The 19,443-nt window shown below is 37.5% G+C and overlaps 1 protein-coding gene across 9 annotated transcripts in view; it reads left to right on the forward strand.

Annotated features, from left to right (window-relative positions):
- Positions 1-19,443, forward strand: part of TRIM37 (tripartite motif containing 37) — a 187,858-nt gene that overhangs the window by 152,612 nt on the left and 15,803 nt on the right. For all 9 annotated transcript variants that reach the window (XM_073879530.1, XM_073879528.1, XM_073879527.1 and 6 more), the window contains 3 exons: positions 8,639-8,767; positions 9,125-9,314; positions 11,042-11,160. In XM_073879530.1, coding sequence (XP_073735631.1) covers positions 8,639-8,767; positions 9,125-9,314; positions 11,042-11,160 — 438 coding nt within the window. The remainder of the gene's footprint in view (positions 1-8,638; positions 8,768-9,124; positions 9,315-11,041; positions 11,161-19,443) is intronic.

Genomic DNA, 19,443 nt, shown 5'->3' on the forward strand with positions numbered 1-19,443 from the left:
TGGGGGTTGAGGGGGGAGTTGGGGGGCAGGAAGTTTAGGGATTCTTGTTTAAACATGTTAGGTTTGAGATATCTCCTAGTTATCCTAGTAAAATGTCTTCTAGGCAGGTGAATGGTACATGAATCTGAAGCGTATGTGGTCACAGTTGGGAATCAACAGTATCAGATATTGTTTAAAGTCAGGGACTGAATAAGAACAAGTATGGAGTAACTTTAAATGGAGAAGAGAAATTTTGGCTCTGGGGCACTTTAACATTTAAAGGCCTGGTAATGAAGGGGAGTCCAGTAAAGGAAATTGAAAAGAATTTAATCATTAAGGTAGGAGAAAAACTAGAAGGGATAATATCTCAAAGAAGTGGAGTGGTCATACCATTGAGAGGTGTCGAGTTGAAATGTGGGTGGCCCTTTTAATAATCATTCCCATGGAGGAGTGTAGCAGGGTGAACACAATGAGAAACTAGAGCATTATTGCACAACTCCTTCGGAAGTTTGGGTGGTACCTGGAAGGCATGTGAAGTCAAGAAAGAGTTTGCTGTTATCTGTCTGTGCATGTTTTCACTTTCTTAAGCATATATGCGCTTTTTTTTGACCTATTTCTTTTTTACCGTGGTAAAATGTACATAACATAAAACTTACCATTATAGATATTTTTAGGTGTATAGTTCTGTTGCATTAAGTACATTCACACTGTTGTACAGCCATCATCACTATGCAGTCACAGAACTTTTTTTCATCTTGTAAAACTGAAACTCTATACCCATTAAATAATAACCCCACCCCCAACCCAACCCCTGGCAACCACTGTTCCACTTTCTGTTTCTGTGAACTTGACTATTCTAGATATCTCACATAAGTGGAACCATAAAGTATTTGTCTTCTTTTTTTCCTCTTGTAAAACTGAAACTCTATACCCGTTAAATAATAACTCCACCCCCAACCCAACCCCTGGCAACCACTGTTCCACTTTCTGTTTCTGTGAACTTGACTATTCTAGATATCTTACATAAGTGGAACCATAAAGTATTTGTCTTTTTATGCTGACTTATTTCACTTTTGCATAATGTCTTCAAGGTTCATCCATATTGCATCATGTATCAGAAATTCATTCCTTTTGGGGTGCCGGGGTGGCTCAGTTGGTTAAGCGACTGCCTTCGGCTCAGGTCATGATCTTAGGGTCCTGGGATCGAACCCCGCATCGGGCTCCCTGCTTGGCAGAAAGCCTGCTTCTCCCTCTCCCACTCCCCCTGCTTGTGTTCCCTCTCTCGCTGTCTCTCTCTCTGTCAAATAAATAAAATCTTTAAAAAAAAAAAAAATTCATTCCTTTTTAAGGCTGAATAATATTCCATGTATGTATGTACCACATGTCATCCATCGATGGACATTTGCATTGGTTCCATCTTCTGGCTTTTGTGATTAATGCTGTTATGAATTTGGGTGTGCAAATATCTGTTTGAGTCTCTACTTTCAGTTCTTTTGGGTATACCTAGAATGGCATTGCTGATGTTCAATTTTTTTAAAAGGAATTTACCACAATTTGTTAAACAGAATTTACTGTCCTAACCTCTTTAAGTAGTACTGTTCAGTGGCATAAAGTACATGCACATTGTTGTGCTACTGTCACTACCATCCATCCACAGACCTTTTTTTTCTTCAAATTTTTTTATTGTTATGTTAATCCCCATACATTACATCATTAGTTTTTGATGTAGTGTTCCATGGTTCATTGTTTGTGCCTAACACCCAGTGCTCCATGCAGAACGTGCCCTCTTTAATACCCATCACCAGGCTAACCCATCCCCCCACCTCACAGACCTCTTTTTATCTTGCACAACTGAATCTCTCTACCTATTAAACAGTAGCTCTCTACTCTTCCTCCTCCCAGTGCCTGGCAGCCACTATTTACTTCCTGTCTCTCTAAATTTGATTATTCTAGGTACCTTGTATAAGTGGAAACATACTTTTGTGTCTGGCTTATTTCACTTAGCATAACGTCTTCAAGGTTCATCCATATTGTAGCATGTGTCAGAATTCTCTTTTTGGGGGCGTCTGGGTGGCTCAGTCATTAAGCGTCTGCCTTCGGCTCAGGTCATGATCCCAGGGTCCTGGGATCGAGCCCCGCATCGGGCTCCCTGCTCCGCGGGAAGCCTGCTTCTCATTCTTCCTCTGCCTCTCCCCCTGCTTGTGAAATCTCTCTCTCTATCTCTGTCAGATAAATAAATAAAATCTTAAAAAAAAATTCCCTTTTTGTGGCTATTTGATAATCCATTGTGTGTGTATGTGTATGCCACTTTTTGTTTATCCATTCATCCTTTTGATGGACACTGGATTGGCACCTACTTTTTGGCTACTGTGAATAATGCAGCTGTGAGGATGGGTGTTCATCTCTTCAAGACCCTGTTTTCCGGGCGCCTGGGTGGCTCAGTTGGTTAAGCGACTGCCATTGGCTCAGGTCATGATCCTGGAGTCCCGGATCGAGTCCCACATCAGGCTTCCTGCTCAGCAGGGAGTCTGCTTCTCCCTCTGACCCTCTTCCCTCTCGTGCTCTCTATCTCTCATTCTCTCTCTCTCTCAAATAAATAAATAAAATCTTTTAAAAAAAACCTGTTTTCCATTTTTCTGGGCATATAAACGTAAAAGCGGAATTGCTGGATCATATGGTAACTCAGTTTTTAATTTTTTGAGGAATTGCCATTCAGTTTTCTATAGAGGTTGCACCATTTTACATTCCTACCTAATAGTGCACAAGGGCTCCAGTTTGTCCACATCTTCCCCATCACTTACAATTTTGTGGTTTTGTTTTGTCTTTGCTAATAGCCATAGTAATGCATGTAAAGTGGTATTTTATTATTGTGCTTTTGATTCACATTTATCAGTGATGTTGAACATTTTATACTGTCTGCTGGTATCTTTTGATGGTAAAAGTTTTTAATTTTTTTGAAGTCCAGTTTATCTTTTTTTTTTCCCTCCTTTTGTTGCCTGTGCTTTGGTGTCGTATTTCACAAAAGCATTGCTAAAGCTAATGTTATGAAGCTTTTCCCTTGTGTTTTCTTGTAAGAGTTTTGTAGGGGTATTTTGTTGTTGCTGTCATTTTTTTAAAAGATTTATTTATTTGGGGGGGAGGGGCAGAAGGAGATGGAGAGAGAGAAACTGCGCCTGATGCAGGGCTCAACTCTGAGATCACAACCTGAGTTGAAGCCAAGAGTCTAGTGCTTAACTGACTTCACCACCCAGGCGCCCCAAGAGTTTCATAGTTTTAGATCTAATATTTATAAATGTCTTGGATCTATTTTTAGTTAATTTTGTATATGGTATTAGGTAAAGGTCCAACTTCATTCCTTTGTGTATGGATATCAGCTTTCCTATCACCATTTGTTGAAAAGATTTTCCTCTCATCATTGAATGGTCTTGATACCCTTGTTGGATATCATTGAAGGGGCTCCTGGCTGGCTCAGTCAGTAGAGTGTGTGACTCTTGTTCTCAGGGTTGTGAGTTCAAGCTCCATGTTGGAGGTAGAGAGTACTCAAAAAAAAAAAAAAGAAATCATTTGAGTATACATGTGAGCATTTATTTCTGGGCTGTGTGTGTGTTTATGGGATATTTTAGTGCTTGATACTGGTGGCAGTAATCCAGTAGAGATGAATAGAGGAGAGGATGATTGCCAAATACATAGGCTTCTCCTAAAATAAGCATGACAGTTCAATAGAAAATGAAGTAAAGGTTATGATTAGGCCGTTAACGTAAGAAGAAATACAAATGGACAGTATGCATCTCAAAGGATACTCAACCTCATCTAGTTGTCAAGGAAATGACAATCTAAAACAAAAAGAAGTAATGCTCTTTAGATGGACTTTTGCAAAAAGCTTTTGTTACCTATTTTTGCAAGTACTTCCCTCTTGTCACTTGATTTTATTTTTGTGCTAAACAGAAGTTTTAAATTTTTTATTTCAGACAGATCTATTAATAGTATTCATGGTTTTGGGGTTTAATGTTTTTATTTGGAAGGCCTTTTTAACTCCCAAGTTTATAAAAATGACCCCTGTTTTCTTACGGTATTTTTTTTTTTAACTTTTTAACATTTAGGTCACTATGCCATATATAATTTGTTTTTCATGATGGTGTGTGAGGTAAGTTCAGTGATTTTTTTTTCCCCAAAAGAAACATGTTTTTTGAAGATTCCACTCTGTCCAACAGTATGAAATGCATCCTTTATTAATAGACCAAATTCCCATATTTGCATTGTTGTTTTTAAATTCGTTCACAGAGGTTAAATCATATGAAATTGCCAACATGCAACTGTTTTTGACCTGCAAAAACAGCAATTTGATATTGTTCAACTGAATATTTGTAGTGTTTTTAACTACTATATATCATAGTTTGTAAACTAATTGACTTGCCTTCATTTTTGTTATTGTTTTCAAAATATTCTTGATGGTTCTTCCATATTTACTCTTCCAGAAAAACATTTTGACTGGAATTGCACTATTTAATGGATTTAATTACATTTAATTTGGGGAACTGACATTTTTCAGTATTGAAGCATTAACATCTGGAAAAGTGGTATTTCTCTCCATTTTTCTGGTCATCTCTCATCTATACTTCACAGTTTTAGTTTTCTTCATATAAGTTCTGTATATGTCTTGTTATATTCATTTCTAAATAGGTTATAACTTAGGTTGCTATTGTGAGTGGGATTTCCTCCCCTGCCCCCCAGAATGTTTTCTAATTATTTGTCACTTGTAGGAATACTGTTGGTTTTTACATGTTTGTCTTGTATTCAGCCCACTTAGTGAAATTTTTAAATTCTAAGTTTTTCAGTCAGTTATCTTGAATTTTTAAGTAGATGATCATATCAGCAAATAATTACAGTTTGTTCATTCTTTTTTTACTTATTTACTTTTCATTTTTCATTGTCTAGGCTAGGATCTCAGAACAATGCTAATAGCAGTAATAGAATTTTTGCAATGTTTTCAACTCTGTTTAGGAATTCCTTTAGTTTTCTCAAGTATAAAATTTGCTATATATTTCATTAAAGATTTATTTTAGAGAGAGAAAAGAGAAAGTGTGAGCACAGGAGCAGGAGGGGCAGGAGAGGGAGAGAGAATCTCAACCACACTTCGTGCTGAGTGCGGAGCTGGACGCAGGGCTCAATCTCATGATCCTTAGGTCTCGACCTGAGCTGAAACCAAGTCAGACGCATAACTGACTGTGCCACCTAGGCGCCTGTGCTATGAGTTTTAATAGTTTTTACCAAGTTAAAAGATACATCCTTCTATTGCTAATAATTACTGTGTACAATAAGTACCACTGTTTACTCTTTGTGGGATATCATTCTAAGTAAGTCACATGTGCATTAACTCCCTTAATCCCAACAACTCTGAGGCAAGTTATTTTTATCCCCAATTTACAGATAGATAAATGGAGGCACAGGGCATTAAACAGCATTCTCAGAGTTTCACAGTGGTAATTGGCAGAGCCAAGAACTTGAACCACAGAGCCTATGGCTTTCACCATTGCACCAAACTACCTCTTTTTCCACTTACTAAGAGGTTGTTGTTTCTCAAGAAGTTGTATAGAATTATGCTTTTTTGGCTTATGTCAAAATGATCAGATTGTTTTGTTCGATTATTTTAACTTTAAAGAATTACATTCTTTATCTAATTAATCTAATTATGACCATTCTTGAAATAGTAGAATGAATCCTATTTGCTTTTGATAATTTATAATTTTTTTAAATATACTGCCATATTCAGTTTGCTAATATTTTACTTAGAATTCTTGACTATTGTAGTCATAAGTAAAATCGAGTTGTATTTTTGTTAAATTATCCTTAACCCATATGAATTCCAGTTTTATGCCAGCCTTATGGAATAAATTCAGAAGCTTTTATCTTTTTCTATACTATGAAATTATTTTAACAGCTTATCTGCTCTTCAAAAGTTAATGAAACTCGTTCATAAAACCAGTTAGTTCTTTCAGGGACAGAACTTTAACAACCTGCTTAACTTCAGTGTGTTTATTGGTCTCATATTTCTCCTCCTTAAGCCAGTTTCTGTAATTAATTTTCCTTAAAAATTACTCATTTTGTTAAATATTTAAATTTATTGATATAAAGCCACTTATTCTGGTCTCTTAAATTTTAAAAAGTCCTCTGAATATGGGCTGTTAAACTTTTTCTCTTATTTTGCTTATATGTGTTTTCTTATTTTGTCCTTTGATTTGACTTGCTGGAAACTTGTCCATTTTATTTGTCTCTTCAAAGACTAGTTCTTAAATATATTTTCATTTACTCTCTTCTACCATTTTTTTTTATTAACATATAATGTATTTGTTTCAGGGGTACAGGTCTGTGATTCATCAGTCTTAACACAGGTCACAGCGCTCACCATAGTACATACCCTTCCCAATGTCTTATCACCCAGCCACCCCATCCCTCCCACCCCCCTCCACTCCAGCATCTATCTTTTTATTACATTAAATTCTACCTTTGTTTCTATTTTAATTTAATAGTCCATTAACAGAATATGGTTAAGGACCATATTATAATTTATAGATACATTAAGACCAATTTTTCCACTGCAATTTTTTCTCACATCTTTTTCGTCAAGTGTACAATTCAGCAGTTTTTAATATATTCACAGTCATGTAATGATCACCATTATCTAGAACACTGTCTACAACATTTTCATCACCCTCTCCCCAAAAACTCCAGACGTGTGAACAGTCACTCTCCCATTTTTCGCTCCTGGTAACCTCTAGTCTAGTTTCTCTCTATGGTTTTACTTCTTCTGGACTTTTCATATAAATAGAATCATACAATATGGGCCTCTGTGTCTGGCTTCTTTCACTTAGCATAACATTTCCAATGGTCATCCATGTTGTAGCATGTATTATTTCATTACTTTTTATGGCTGAATCATAACTTCATTGTATATGTGTACCATGTTCTGTTTACCTGCTCATCATTTGATGGGCATCATGTAGTGTTTTTCCACTTTTTGGCTATTATGAATAATGCTGCTGTGAATATTCATGTACATGTTTCTATGTGGACATATGTTTTTATTTATCTTGGGTATATGCTTAGAAGTGGAATTGCTGGGTTATGGGGGAACTTCTTGAGGCACTGCCATAACTGTTTCCAGTGCAGCTGTACCATTTTACATTCCCATCCAATTCCTAATTAGAACCCAGTTGAGGGTTCCAGTTTCTCCATATCCTTGCCAACACTTGTTATTGTCCATCTTTTTTTTCCCTTTGTCCATTGAATTGTCCTGGACTCATTATCAAAAATTAATTGACCATAAATGGTTTATTTCAAACTCTCAGTTCTGTTCCATTGGTCAATATTTTTGTCTTACACCAGTATACCACCAGTCTTGGTTAGTATGGTTTTACAGTAAGTTTTTGATATCGGAAGTGTGAGTCTTCCATTCAAGATGTTTTTGGGTATTCTGGATCTTTTCATATGAATTTTAGAATCAGCTTATCAATTTCTGCAGTTAAAAAGTAAGACAGCTAGGGCTCCTGGATGGCTCGGTTAAGTGTCCAACTCTTGATTTTGGCTCAGGTCGTGATCTCAGGGTTGTGGAATTGAGCCCCACATCGGGCTCCTCACTCATTCAGCTGGGAGTCTGCTGGAGAGTCTCTCTTGCCTACTCTCTCTGCCCCTCCCTTTTCTCTCTCTTTAAAAAAAAATTAAAAATAAAATTTTAAAAAAAGTTGGAATTTTTATAGGGATTGTGTTGAATTTGTAGATCAATTTTGGGTGTATTGCCATGTTAACAATATTAAGTCTTCTGATCAGTGAACACTGTATTTTTTCCATCTTTTTTATTAAGCATTTATTGCAAATATTAAAAAATTTCCATCTTTATTATCTTTCAGCAGTGTGTGATAGTTTTCAGTGTGCAAGTATTATATTTATTAAATTTTTTCTTAAATATTTTATTCTATTTGATGCTAAGGTAAATGGAATTGTTACTTAATTGCATTCTTGAATTGTGCTTTGCTGGTCTATAAAAAGATAATCAGTTCTTGGTCTTGTGTCCTGCTACCTTGCTGATCCTGTTTATTACCTTTAAATGCCTATCTTCTGCTTTCTTTTTATTTATTTTTATTCTTTTTCTAGCTCCTCGAGTCTGTGCGTAGTAGGCCACTTAGTTTCATTTTTTTCTAATTCATTATAAGGCTATACATTTTCTTTTCCTAATTATTGTTTGAGCCACAAACATCTTGTGTATTTTATTTGTGATTTATTTCTAATTGATTTTCTTGTTAATCCAATAATTTACAATTTTCAAGTGTTTTGGGGGGTTTTATTTTTGTTCTTAATACTTTGGTATTGAGATTGGAGTTCATATCTGGTAGGATTTTTCTTTTGGAGTTTACTAATATTTTTCTGGTTTTGTTTTTTTTTGTTTTTTTTTTTTGTTTGTTTTTTGACTCTCGTCCACAAGTAGCAAAGTAGGAATACTTTTTGCATAAGACCCCAAATAAGCCATTTGGGACCAGAGTGTCCCGGGTTTTTTGGACACAGTAGATAGAATACATTCCATAAGATTAGCCTTCCTCTCACTGCCTTTGTAGTGAGTTTTGTGCTATTTTATCTTACTCAGAAATATTTTTAAATATCTTTGCAGCCACAAATAAGAAGAGTAATTCACCCAAGCCAGCTCGATCCAGTGTGGCAGGTAGTCTGTCACTTCGAAGAGCAATAGACTCTGGGGAAAATAGCCGTTCAAAGGGAGACTGTCAAACTCTATCTGAAGGTAAATTTGGAGAGTTTAGAATATATTTTCAGTGGGTAGATGTTTGTTATTTAAAACTGATCTTAATGGTGTACATAGATTTAGATCTTTAAAGGCACTGACGGTGCTGAAACTTGATTTGAAAGTTCCTTGATCTCACAAGAGAACACACCCATCTGTAAGAAAATGCAGCCATTAGACTGCATATTCTGGATTCCTTAATTTTAAATACTTGGCATCAAAAAACTGGGATATATTTTTTAATTGGTTTTGAGTTTTCCTGAAGTTTAAAAGTGTTTATGTAGTGAGATATTCTAAAGTGGAGACTAGAGAGCTTTTGTTTGCCTTCTTTCTGAGTATCCCCTTTCTTTTCTGTAGGCTCCCCAGGAAGCTCTCAGTCTGGGAGCAAGCACAGTTCTCCCCGAGCCTTAACACATGGCACTATCAGTGATATTTTGCCAAAATCTGAAGACCGGCAGTGTCAAGCTTTGGATTCGGATGCTGTTGTGGTTGCAGTTTTCAATGGTTTACCTGCTGTTGAGAAAAGGAGGAAAATCGTCACCTTGGGGTAGGTTCTTTTGGTCTACATCATAATGAATAAATTTCTACTTTGTTAATTTTTTAGTAGACAAAGTTTGTTTGTTATATTAAAATCTAACTATAAAGTATCAGAGACCTTTTTTTCTTAATGGAGTGAAATGAGATAGTGTCAGACATTCAGTTATGTTAGAGATCATTTGCACTGAAGTGTGTAACCTTCTGTGAATTCTGTCTTGTGAGTTTTTGATGTATGTGTCAGCTTTTTTTTTTCCTTTCTGTCTCCTCCACACTTTTCAAAGACATATGTGTTGGGCCGTATTATGTCATAGGTCTTTTACAAATGTTTTGTACATAACAGAGCACTTCTGGCAATTTTATTTTAACACTGCTTTTGTACTTTTATCTCACCTATTTTCTCTTATGAAAATGTCTTCAAAACTGAGAGCTGGAATTTCTCAAAAGGATATATTGTGACCTTTATCTCTCGCCCAGGAAACATAAACTCAGATCCCAGCCATGTCAATTAAACTTCCATCCATTAAAAAGATAGAGTGATTCTGAAATATATGTGTGAATGTGCTAGATGAGCCATTAATACCATCTGCTTATCTACTTTATAGATATTACATTCCTAAGTTTAAACAATGGAATAGTTCTACCTTGGAGACTTTGAAAAAAAACTTTGAATTAAATTTAGAGAGAGATTAACATCCCTTAAGTTTACTTAATTTAAATAGCTTTAAGGTCTGGATAATTACCAAATGTAAAAGAACAGCTGGTATGATTTAGTTTTCTGTTTTAGGTCCAGTTTAAGCAGTGGAAAGGTGTTACAATCATCAGGATTGTCTTGTCCTTCCTTACCTACCCTGATTTTATACATATTCCTTTCAGGTTGAAGTTACAACTAGCTTTTATATTTTGTTATGGAGATATTTATGTCTGCCTTTAGTCATAACAGTTAAATGTATATGAACATAGACTTTTTTTCTAGACTGTAAAATCCTCTGTAAATATCTGCATCTCTTAGCTATAACCCTCATTTTACAATTAACTGTATTGCTAGCCTGACTTATGTGGTGTTATGTCTTTTTTTCCTTGCCTGATTTAAAGTAGTTTGTAAGCAAAAATTTTAATAATAAGTGGTTCAAAAATAGAAGTAAAAAGAATATTAAGTGAAAATTTCCCCGTCTTTGTCTCCCATCTGCTTAGTTTTCCAGCTCGCTGCCCACACACACCCCTGCTATTTTTAATTTTTTATATATGCCGTGTCTTCTCAGTTTTTATGCATATTTAAGCAACTGTGACTATATAGCTTTTTTAATACAAAACATACACCCTATTTTCTCAGTAATATATCTGAGGTCTTTCCATATCAATGAGAACATATTATTTAGGACTTCTATTTTTGTCTTTTAATCAGAATTTTATTGAGATAATTATATGTTCACATGCAGTTCTAAGAAATAATACAAAGAGATCCTATGCACCTTACCCAGTTTCCCCTAATGATGACATTTTGCAAAACTGGTACAATATCACAACCAGGATATTGCCATTGATACAGTCCATCATTTTCTAACCTTTTATTGTGGGTCTTATGGTGAATTTTTTAAAAAACAATACTTGAAATTTATATTTAACACCAGTGCCATATACCCTACTTGGTTTCATGCTCAGTTTCAGGACAAGAAGAAAATATATATTATATCACTGACTAGTTATACAAAAATATCAGGTTGTTTTCTCTCCTTTGAGGGCTAATTCTAAAGGAGGTCGTCTGGAAGGAATGCAAATGACTGATTTGGAAAATAATTCTGAAACTGGGGAATTACAACCTATACTACCTGAAGGAGCTTCAGCTGCCCCTGAGGAAGGTATGGAATGATAAAGTCATAATTTGGTGAGAGGTGGGAATAATGATTTTTTGTGTGTTGGTGTTGGGGAGTAGTTAAGTTACTGAGACATTACCATCCAACATGCTTGATCTGAATACTGCATTTATTGTGCCACTGAGTTTGATTTACTCGGACACTGAGCACAGAGGAAGGCAAAGTGGATAATTGACTACATAAAAGGACATGTCTTACTTAGAAGGGAGGTTTACAGGGGGGTGGGGGAATCTACAGATAGTTCATCTGTTTATTCAGTAAATTCAATGATAGGCATTGAATTTGCTAGATATGCAAAGGTGAGATTAGATATGTTCACAGGCTTAGGGGGAAGGCATGCACAAAAACAACTAATTATAATATTAAGTGTTAAGTACTTTTGTCTTTTAAGGTTAGTCTTTTTTTTTTTTTATTAAGATTTTATTTATTTATTTGAGAGACAGAGCATGAGTGGGGCAGGGCGGTGAAGATTGGGATGGGGACGGGCAGAGGGAGAAGGACAAGCAGACTCCCTGCTGAGCCAGGAGCCCAAAGCAGGACTCAATCCCAGGAACCTGAGATCATGACCTGAGCTGAAGTTAGACGCTTAACTGACTGGCCACCCAGGCGCCCTAAAGTCAGTCTTTATTAGTATTTGTAAATTGCTTTGCTCATATAGAATTATTCCAAACTTTAGCCATTTAAAAAAATCCTTTATGGTAACTGACTTCAACTCTGGCAGTTCATTCTCAGTTACATTTTCAGTATTCTTCTATGTGTTCTTCCAGTTTTGTCATTATTATATCTAAAAGCATAGGAGACATTTTGTAATTTTGAGTAGCAGAGGTATTTGGGGTATTTTTTTGTTTTCTTTTAAGATTTTATTATTTATTTATTTGAGAGAGAGCATGCATGGGAGGGAGGCGGGGGAGGAGAGGGAGAGAGACATGCCGACTCTGTGCTAAGTGCAGAACCTGACAAGGGCTTGATATCAGGACCCTGAGATCATGACCTGAGCTGAAATCAAGTCAGATGCTTAACTGACTGAGTCACTCAGGTGCCCCAGAAAGTGTTTTTAAATAAGGCTGTGTTTTGCCATTGTTGTGTCCTATATATGTTAGAAAAGGATGTCAACTTTATTAATGATATTTGGCATTGAAATTTTTTTCCCATTTCTCTGAATCACTGCCACCTTCTACCTCTGCACTCATTTGAATTTTAATGATTGATGGATTGTAGCTCAAAGCATATATGCAGGTGCCACCATTTACCTCTGGCTGCCCTGTGAGAGTGTGTGTGGTGGTGGCATTTTTTAGGTTTTTCAGTTAAAGGATACTAAACACTCCCCTCTAGGTTGATGCTCCTGTGGCAGCCAGCATTACTTCAGTAGAAGAGGTTAAATGAAAAGGGTTTTTAAAGTGAAGTGTTGATTGTTAAAACATTAAGATATAAATATTTCGATTAAAAGTCTTTAAAGAAAGGACCTGTAGAGATTAGCTAGTTTCAATGTATTTATATATATTGATATATATTGATTATAAATGTTTATAGCATGTGCTGGAATTACAGCCCCTTTTCTTCATGCAACATTTATGAAATGCTTCTAATTTTTAGCCTGTCATTGCATTTGATGCTGGTGAAGAAGTAATTCTTGAACTTGCTATTTAATTCAGGATTTCTTTAAGTTGACACCCACTGACATTTTGGGCCAGATGATTCTTTGTTGTAGAGGGCTGCCCTGTACATTGTAGGATGTTTAGCGGCATCCTTGGCTTTTAACTACTAGGTGTCAACAGTACCTCCTCTGAGTTACAATAACCAAAAATGTTCCCTGGGAGGCAAAATCATCCCCAGTTGAGAACCACTGGTTGAGTTGAGTGACTCAACCAGGGATGACCACTCCTTCTTAAGAATCACATGCCAGAGTAGATCACAGTTTCAAATGGGTACCAGGTGTCATTCTCAGGTATGTTGATGGATATATGTGTTGGTGGTAGTGTGGAGGTTGGAGTAGTGTGGAGGTAGTTGGAGGGGTGTGTGGAAAAGGATGCAGGGGGAGCAACTGAAAACCATCAGTCAGGTGTCAGACCATTTAATAGCATGGGTGCTGTGATAAGGTGTGTAGGGAGCTCAGAGAACAGGTATGGAATAATAAAAATAATATTTACTAAGTCCTCGGTATATATTAGAGACTGCTAAAGACTTTCCCAGATTTATCTTGTTTTCTCAATATAGCTTTACATGGTAGTGACTTTATTATCTTGATTATCTCACCTATAACGTGAGTAGACTAAAGCCTACGGTTGTAAATCTTACCCAAAATCACAGAGTTAGTAAATGAAAGGGCTGGAATTTGAACCCAGAGGCAGTGCTCTTAACTATCATCTTTACTAACCTGGTTCACCCTTAGAAAGGTCATCCTAAGGGATGAGTACAAATTAGCCAGGTGAAAATCAGTGAAAGATGAGGCCAGAGTGGAAAGAGAGGACAGATCATGAAGAGTTACATTGTATGTCCTAGCTAAAATTTGGACTTTGTCATGGTATTGGCACAAAAACAGACACATAGATCAGTGGAACAGAATAGAGAGCCCAGAAATGGACCCTCAACTCTGTGGTCAACTAATCTTCGACAAAGCAGGAAAGAATGTCCAACGGAATAAAAACAGTCTCTTCAACAAATGGTGTTGGGAAAATTGGACAGCCACATGCAGAAGAATGAAACTGGATCATTTCCTTACACCACACACAAAAATAGACTCCAAGTTGTTGAAAGACCTCAATGTGAGACAGGAGTCCATCAACATCCTAAAGGAGAACACAAGCAGCAACCTCTTCGACCTCAGCCGCAGCAACTTCTTCCTAGAAACATCGCCAAAGGCAAGGGACGCAAGGGCAAAAATGAATTCTTGGGATTTCATGAAGATAAAAAGCTTTTGCACAGCAAAAGAAACAGTCCACAAAGCCAAAAGACAACGGGCAGAATGGGAGAAGATATTTGCAAATGACATATCAGACAAAGGGCTAGTATCCAAAATCTATAAAGAACTTGTTAAACTCAACACCCAAAGAACAAATAATCCAATCAAGAAATAGGCAGAAGACACATACAGACATTTCTGCAAAGAAGACATCCAAATGGCCAACAGACACATGAAAAAGTGTTCAGCATCACTCGGCATCAGGGAAATGCAAATCAAAACCTCAATGAGGGCGCCTGGGTGGCTCAGTCGGTTAGGCGACTGCCTTCGGCTCAGGTCGTGATCCTGGAGTCCTGGGATCAAGTCCTGCATCGGGCTCCCTGCTGGGCGAGGAGCCTGCTTCTCCCTCTAACCTCCACCCCTTTCATGTACTCTCTCTCTCTCTCAAAATAAATGGATAAATCTTAAAAAAAAAAAAAAAAACCTCAGTGAGATACCACCTCACACCCGTCAGAATGGCTAAAATTAACAAGTCAGGAAACGACAGATGTTGGCGGGGATGTGGAGAAAGGGGAACCCTCCTACACTGTTGGTGGGAATGCAAGCTGGTGCAGCCACTCTGGAAAACAGTATGGAGGTTCCTCAAAAAGTTGAAAATAGAGCTACCCTATGACCCAGCAATTGCACTACTGGGTATTTACCCCAAAGATACAAATGTAGTGATCTGAAGGGGTACATGCACCCTAATGTTTATAGCAGCAATGTCCACAATAGCCAAACTGTGGAAATGGTCTAGATGTCCACTGACAAATGAATGGATAAAGAAGTTGTCGTATATATACATAATGGAATATTATGCAGCCATCAAAAAATGAAATCTTGCCATTTGCAACGATGTGGATGGAACTGGAGGGTATTATGCTAAGCGAAATAAGTCAGTCAGAGAAAGACAAGTATCATATGATCTCCCTGATATGAGGAATTTGAAAAACAAGACAGAGGATCATAGGGGAAGGGAGGGAAAAATGAAACAAGACGAAACTGGAGAGGGAGACAAACCATAAGAGACTCTTAATCTCAGGAAACAAACTGAGGGTTGCTGGAGTGGAGGGGGGTGGGAGGGATGGGGTGGCTGGGTGATAGACATTGGGGAGGGTATGTGCTATGGTGAGCGCTGTGAATTGTTAAGACTGATGAATCACAGATCTGTACCCCTGAAACAAATAATACATTATAGGTTAATAAAAAAAATTTTTTTTAGGGGCGCCTGGGTGGCTTAGTTGGTTAAGAGGCTGCCTTCGGCTCGGGTCATGATCCCAGGGTCCTGGGATCGAGCCCCGCATTGGGCCCCCTGCTCAGCGGGGAGCCTGCTTCTCCCTCTGCCTCTGCCTGCTGCTCTGCCTACTTGTGCTCTCTCTCTGTCAAATAAATAAATAAAATCTTAAAAAAAGAAATATTAAAAAAAATCTTTTTTAATTATTTTAGAAGTAAAAAATAAATAAAATTTGGACTTTGTCCTTTGAATGGGATCTGTTCTGTGGAGCAGGGATTTGGAGTGGGGAAAGGGGATGTGGAACTTTAGGGGCAGGAAAACTGGCACGAAGCACGTTAAATCACTGTTGGTGAGAACATGACTTGACTTAATTGCAGCCTTCAACTCATAAATGCACATTATCTTAGCACCCAGAACCCTGGAAGTTTTTGACATCAGTTTCTTTTCTTATTTAGAGCTAATCGTTGACAGCCTATCATAAACTAGAATTTGCTGGCAACATTTAGGATCTACCATGCACTTTCAAATCCTTGAAACTGAGGTTTAGAGCTACGTGGTCAGTGGGACCCAGTAAGACATTTTTTATATAAGGAGCGATATGATATAAAGAACCTAGAACTGAGTAAGAAAACTTGCTGTAAACATGCAAATCAACAATGCCACAGAAGTACACCCTTGTGGTTTGTTGGTATGTCAACAGCTTGTTTACCATTCAGGTCCCAGGATAGGCAGTGAGGAGGTGACTAACTGGTAAGGCTGGAAGAAGGGAATGTAGTGGGTGACAGTAGGAGCTTTGAGCCTTTTGGAATCTACTTTGTGAGAGGAGAGTGGGGCCTTCCTCAAAGATGTGGTATTATTATTCTGTCATCAGCAGGAAGCAATTCTCAAGAAACCTTTATTTTTCACACCAGTAAGCCTTGGTAGCAAGTTGAGTGGGTTTGTCTTGTATCCATGGTTAGGAAACACAAGGCTCTTTATTTGAGCAGAATTCCTAAGAGAAAATTTTCTGTGTCAGATGACTATAGGTGATTCTGTCTGTCTCTGTCACATCTGTCTGAAGAAACTTTAAGGCATTGTTTGTATTACTTGGAGGGAATTTGGGACTACTAAGGTGGTTTCTTAAATGTTTTTGTGCATCGATGAAGTATGACTTCTTAGACATGTCAGCCATCAGCAGGCCTTTTTCCTTTCTAAGTGGGACCATATGGGACAACTTTGTATTAATCTTGTGTTTAACGGCCTGATACTGAAAAGCTTGACACTACCCCCACCCCTGCTGCTGCTGCTGCCAGTTGATACCCTCCCTGCAGAACTCTTGAAGTAGACCAGGGTCTTCCTTGCTCATTCTACAACTGGGGAGTATGCTCTGATTGAGTTCCTATTGAAGTAGCACAGATCTCCTTTCAAGTCAAGGATATCAATAAACCCATCCCAGGGAAAAGCCATGGTATGCCTGTTACACATCTTAATGGCAACCTAACTAAAAGAGGAATACAAAGTCTGATGCTATGCCATAACTGATCCCTTTTGGGGATACCGGTTAAGAGATTTTAATAGAAGGTGCGGCAGGGCCACCTGGGTGGTGCAGTTATGCATCTGACTCTTGGTTTTGGCTCAGGTTGTGATCTCAGGGCATGAGATTGAGCCCTGTATTTCATGTATTTCCCAGCATCTGAAATCTGAGCACCCGTGAATAAGGGCATTAGAAATAAGTACTGTACTAAATAGTCCTAGTATATAGTGGATGCTCAAAAAATGTGGTAGATGACTGATACAGTAATATTCTACTTCAACTTTTACTGTAAGATGCAGATTTTGTTTTCCACATTAACATCTCTGTGGCATCTTACATTTAATGGTATCTTGTAATTACTATCAGTGACAGCCAGTTGTATGAAAACCTATTGATACCTGGTGAGATTAAGAAAGGTGTAATATTCAGACTGCTGAGAGTTGGTAAAATATCACTAGTTTGCTTTAGGTATTAGTGGGGAGACATTGCAATATATGGGGCAAAGCACAGGAAATAGCTTGTGGTCTGTTGATTGACATCAGCTAGTTTGATTTCAGGTATTTGACCTTATGTGTATTTACTCCCTCTCACTTATTGAAGGCAATGGGTTGTGAAGGACCTGTTGACTCAGTAGGCCAGCAGTAAAGCTAGATGTGAGGAGACTAATTTTTCTTTCTCATTACATTCACAAAGCTAGGGAACCTCCCTAAGTGTGTGTTTGTGGCCCTGTCTGCTACTATATAAATAAGTTTATACTACACTTCACAGGACTCCTACGAGTGGCATTCCAAGAAATAGGAAGTTTGGGAAGCAAAATAATTCTTAAATTAGCATTTTCAACGTGTGATTGTATGTAGTGATATAAACCTTGCTAAGAGTTCTAAATGTTACATTATTTGAATACTACTCTACTCAGTGTTCACAGCATTTTCTAGTATTTGAATATTCAATGTATTAGATAAAAAAATGAATATTCAGTGTAGGCTACAGTTCTTTTAAATATTATAAATTAACTTTTTTAAGATCTGTAATGAGGGGCACCTGGGTGGCTCAGTCGTTAAGCGTCTGCCTTCGGCTCAGGTCATGATCCCAGAGTCCTGGGATCGAGCCCTGCATCAGGCTCCCTGCTCCGCAGGAAGCCTGTTTCTCCCTCTCCCACTCCCCCTGCTTGTGTTCCCTCTCTCACTGTCTCTCTCTGTCAATAAATAAAATCTTTAAAAAAAAATCTGTAATGAGTAAAGAGTATGAAAATGAATTTAAAGAATAACTTAAGATTTTGGGAATTCCTGAGAATCCAGAGAATTCCATTTCTCTGTATGTGAATCTGTCAGAATTTCAGAAGCACTAGTGCCTGTGCCTGGATTTCAATTCAAGTGGGTTTTAGGATTTTTAGCAACAGTTCCATGAAGGGCCATAAGGCGGAGGTGGTGCCTCATGGAAGTAGCTGGTTTTGTCTCTAAACTATCACACTTGGTTTTTTACAGCAATAAAGTGTTTTTTTTCTTTGCTGAACAAGATTTCAGAAATGTCCATACATCCAGCCTATGTCTTCTAAATATTTAAGGGAGAAGTCATACTACACAAACTCTTCTTGAAAACAGAAGGGGAGGAATTCACCCATCAAGCCATCTGGGACTAACATTTTCTTTGTTTTAAGTTCTTTTAAGTTCTATTTCTTTAGTAGTTAAAATACCTATTCACATTGTTTTTACCTGAGTGACCTTTGGTAGTTTTTATCTATCAAAGAATTTGTTCATCTCATCTATGTTCTTGATTTCATGAGCATCAAGTTGTTTATACTGTTCCCTTATTATCATTTTAATGTCTGTAGAATCTGTTGTGATGTCACCTCTTTCATTCCTGATATTAGTAATTTTGCTCCCTTATTCCTTCGTCTGCCTAGAAGCTTTTCAATTTTGTTGATCTTTTTAAAGAACTGCCTTTTTGTGTCACTGATTTCTTTTTGTGTTGTTTTCCTGTTAATTTTTTTTTAAAGATTTTATTTATTTATTTGAGAGAATGAGATAGAGAGCATGAGAGGGGGGAGGGTCTGAGGGAGAAGCAGACTCCCTGCTGAGCAGGGAGCCCGATGTGGGGACTCGATTCTGGGACTCCAGGATCATGAACTGAGCTGAAGGCAGTCGCTTAACCAACTGAGCCACCCAGGCATCCTCCTGTTAACTTTATTTATTCTTTATTTACTTCCTTTATTTGCTTTGAGTTTATTTGCTCTTTTTTCTAGTTTCTTAATGTAGATGCTTGGATCATTGAGACCTTTTACTTTTCTATGTAACCTTTTAATAAATTTCCTTTTAAGCACTGCTATAGCCGTATCCTCCAAATTTTGATATGTTGTATTTTTATTTTCATTCAATTCAGAATGTGTTTCATTAATTCTGGAAAATTCTCAGCCATTTTCTCTCTCTCTCTCTCTCTTTTTAAAAGTTTTATTTATTTATTTGACAGAGACACAGCGAGAGAGGGAACACAAGTAGGGCTAGTGGGAGAGGGAGAAGCAGGCTTCCCACGGAGCAGGGAGCCCAATGTGGGACTCGATCCCAGGACCCTGGAACCATGACCTGA

This window comes from Callorhinus ursinus, unplaced genomic scaffold (assembly GCF_003265705.2).
Source record: "Callorhinus ursinus isolate GAN/ISIS: 27379988/994484 unplaced genomic scaffold, GSC_fseal_2.0 scaffold34, whole genome shotgun sequence".
Classification (NCBI taxonomy): Eukaryota; Metazoa; Chordata; class Mammalia; order Carnivora; family Otariidae; genus Callorhinus; species Callorhinus ursinus.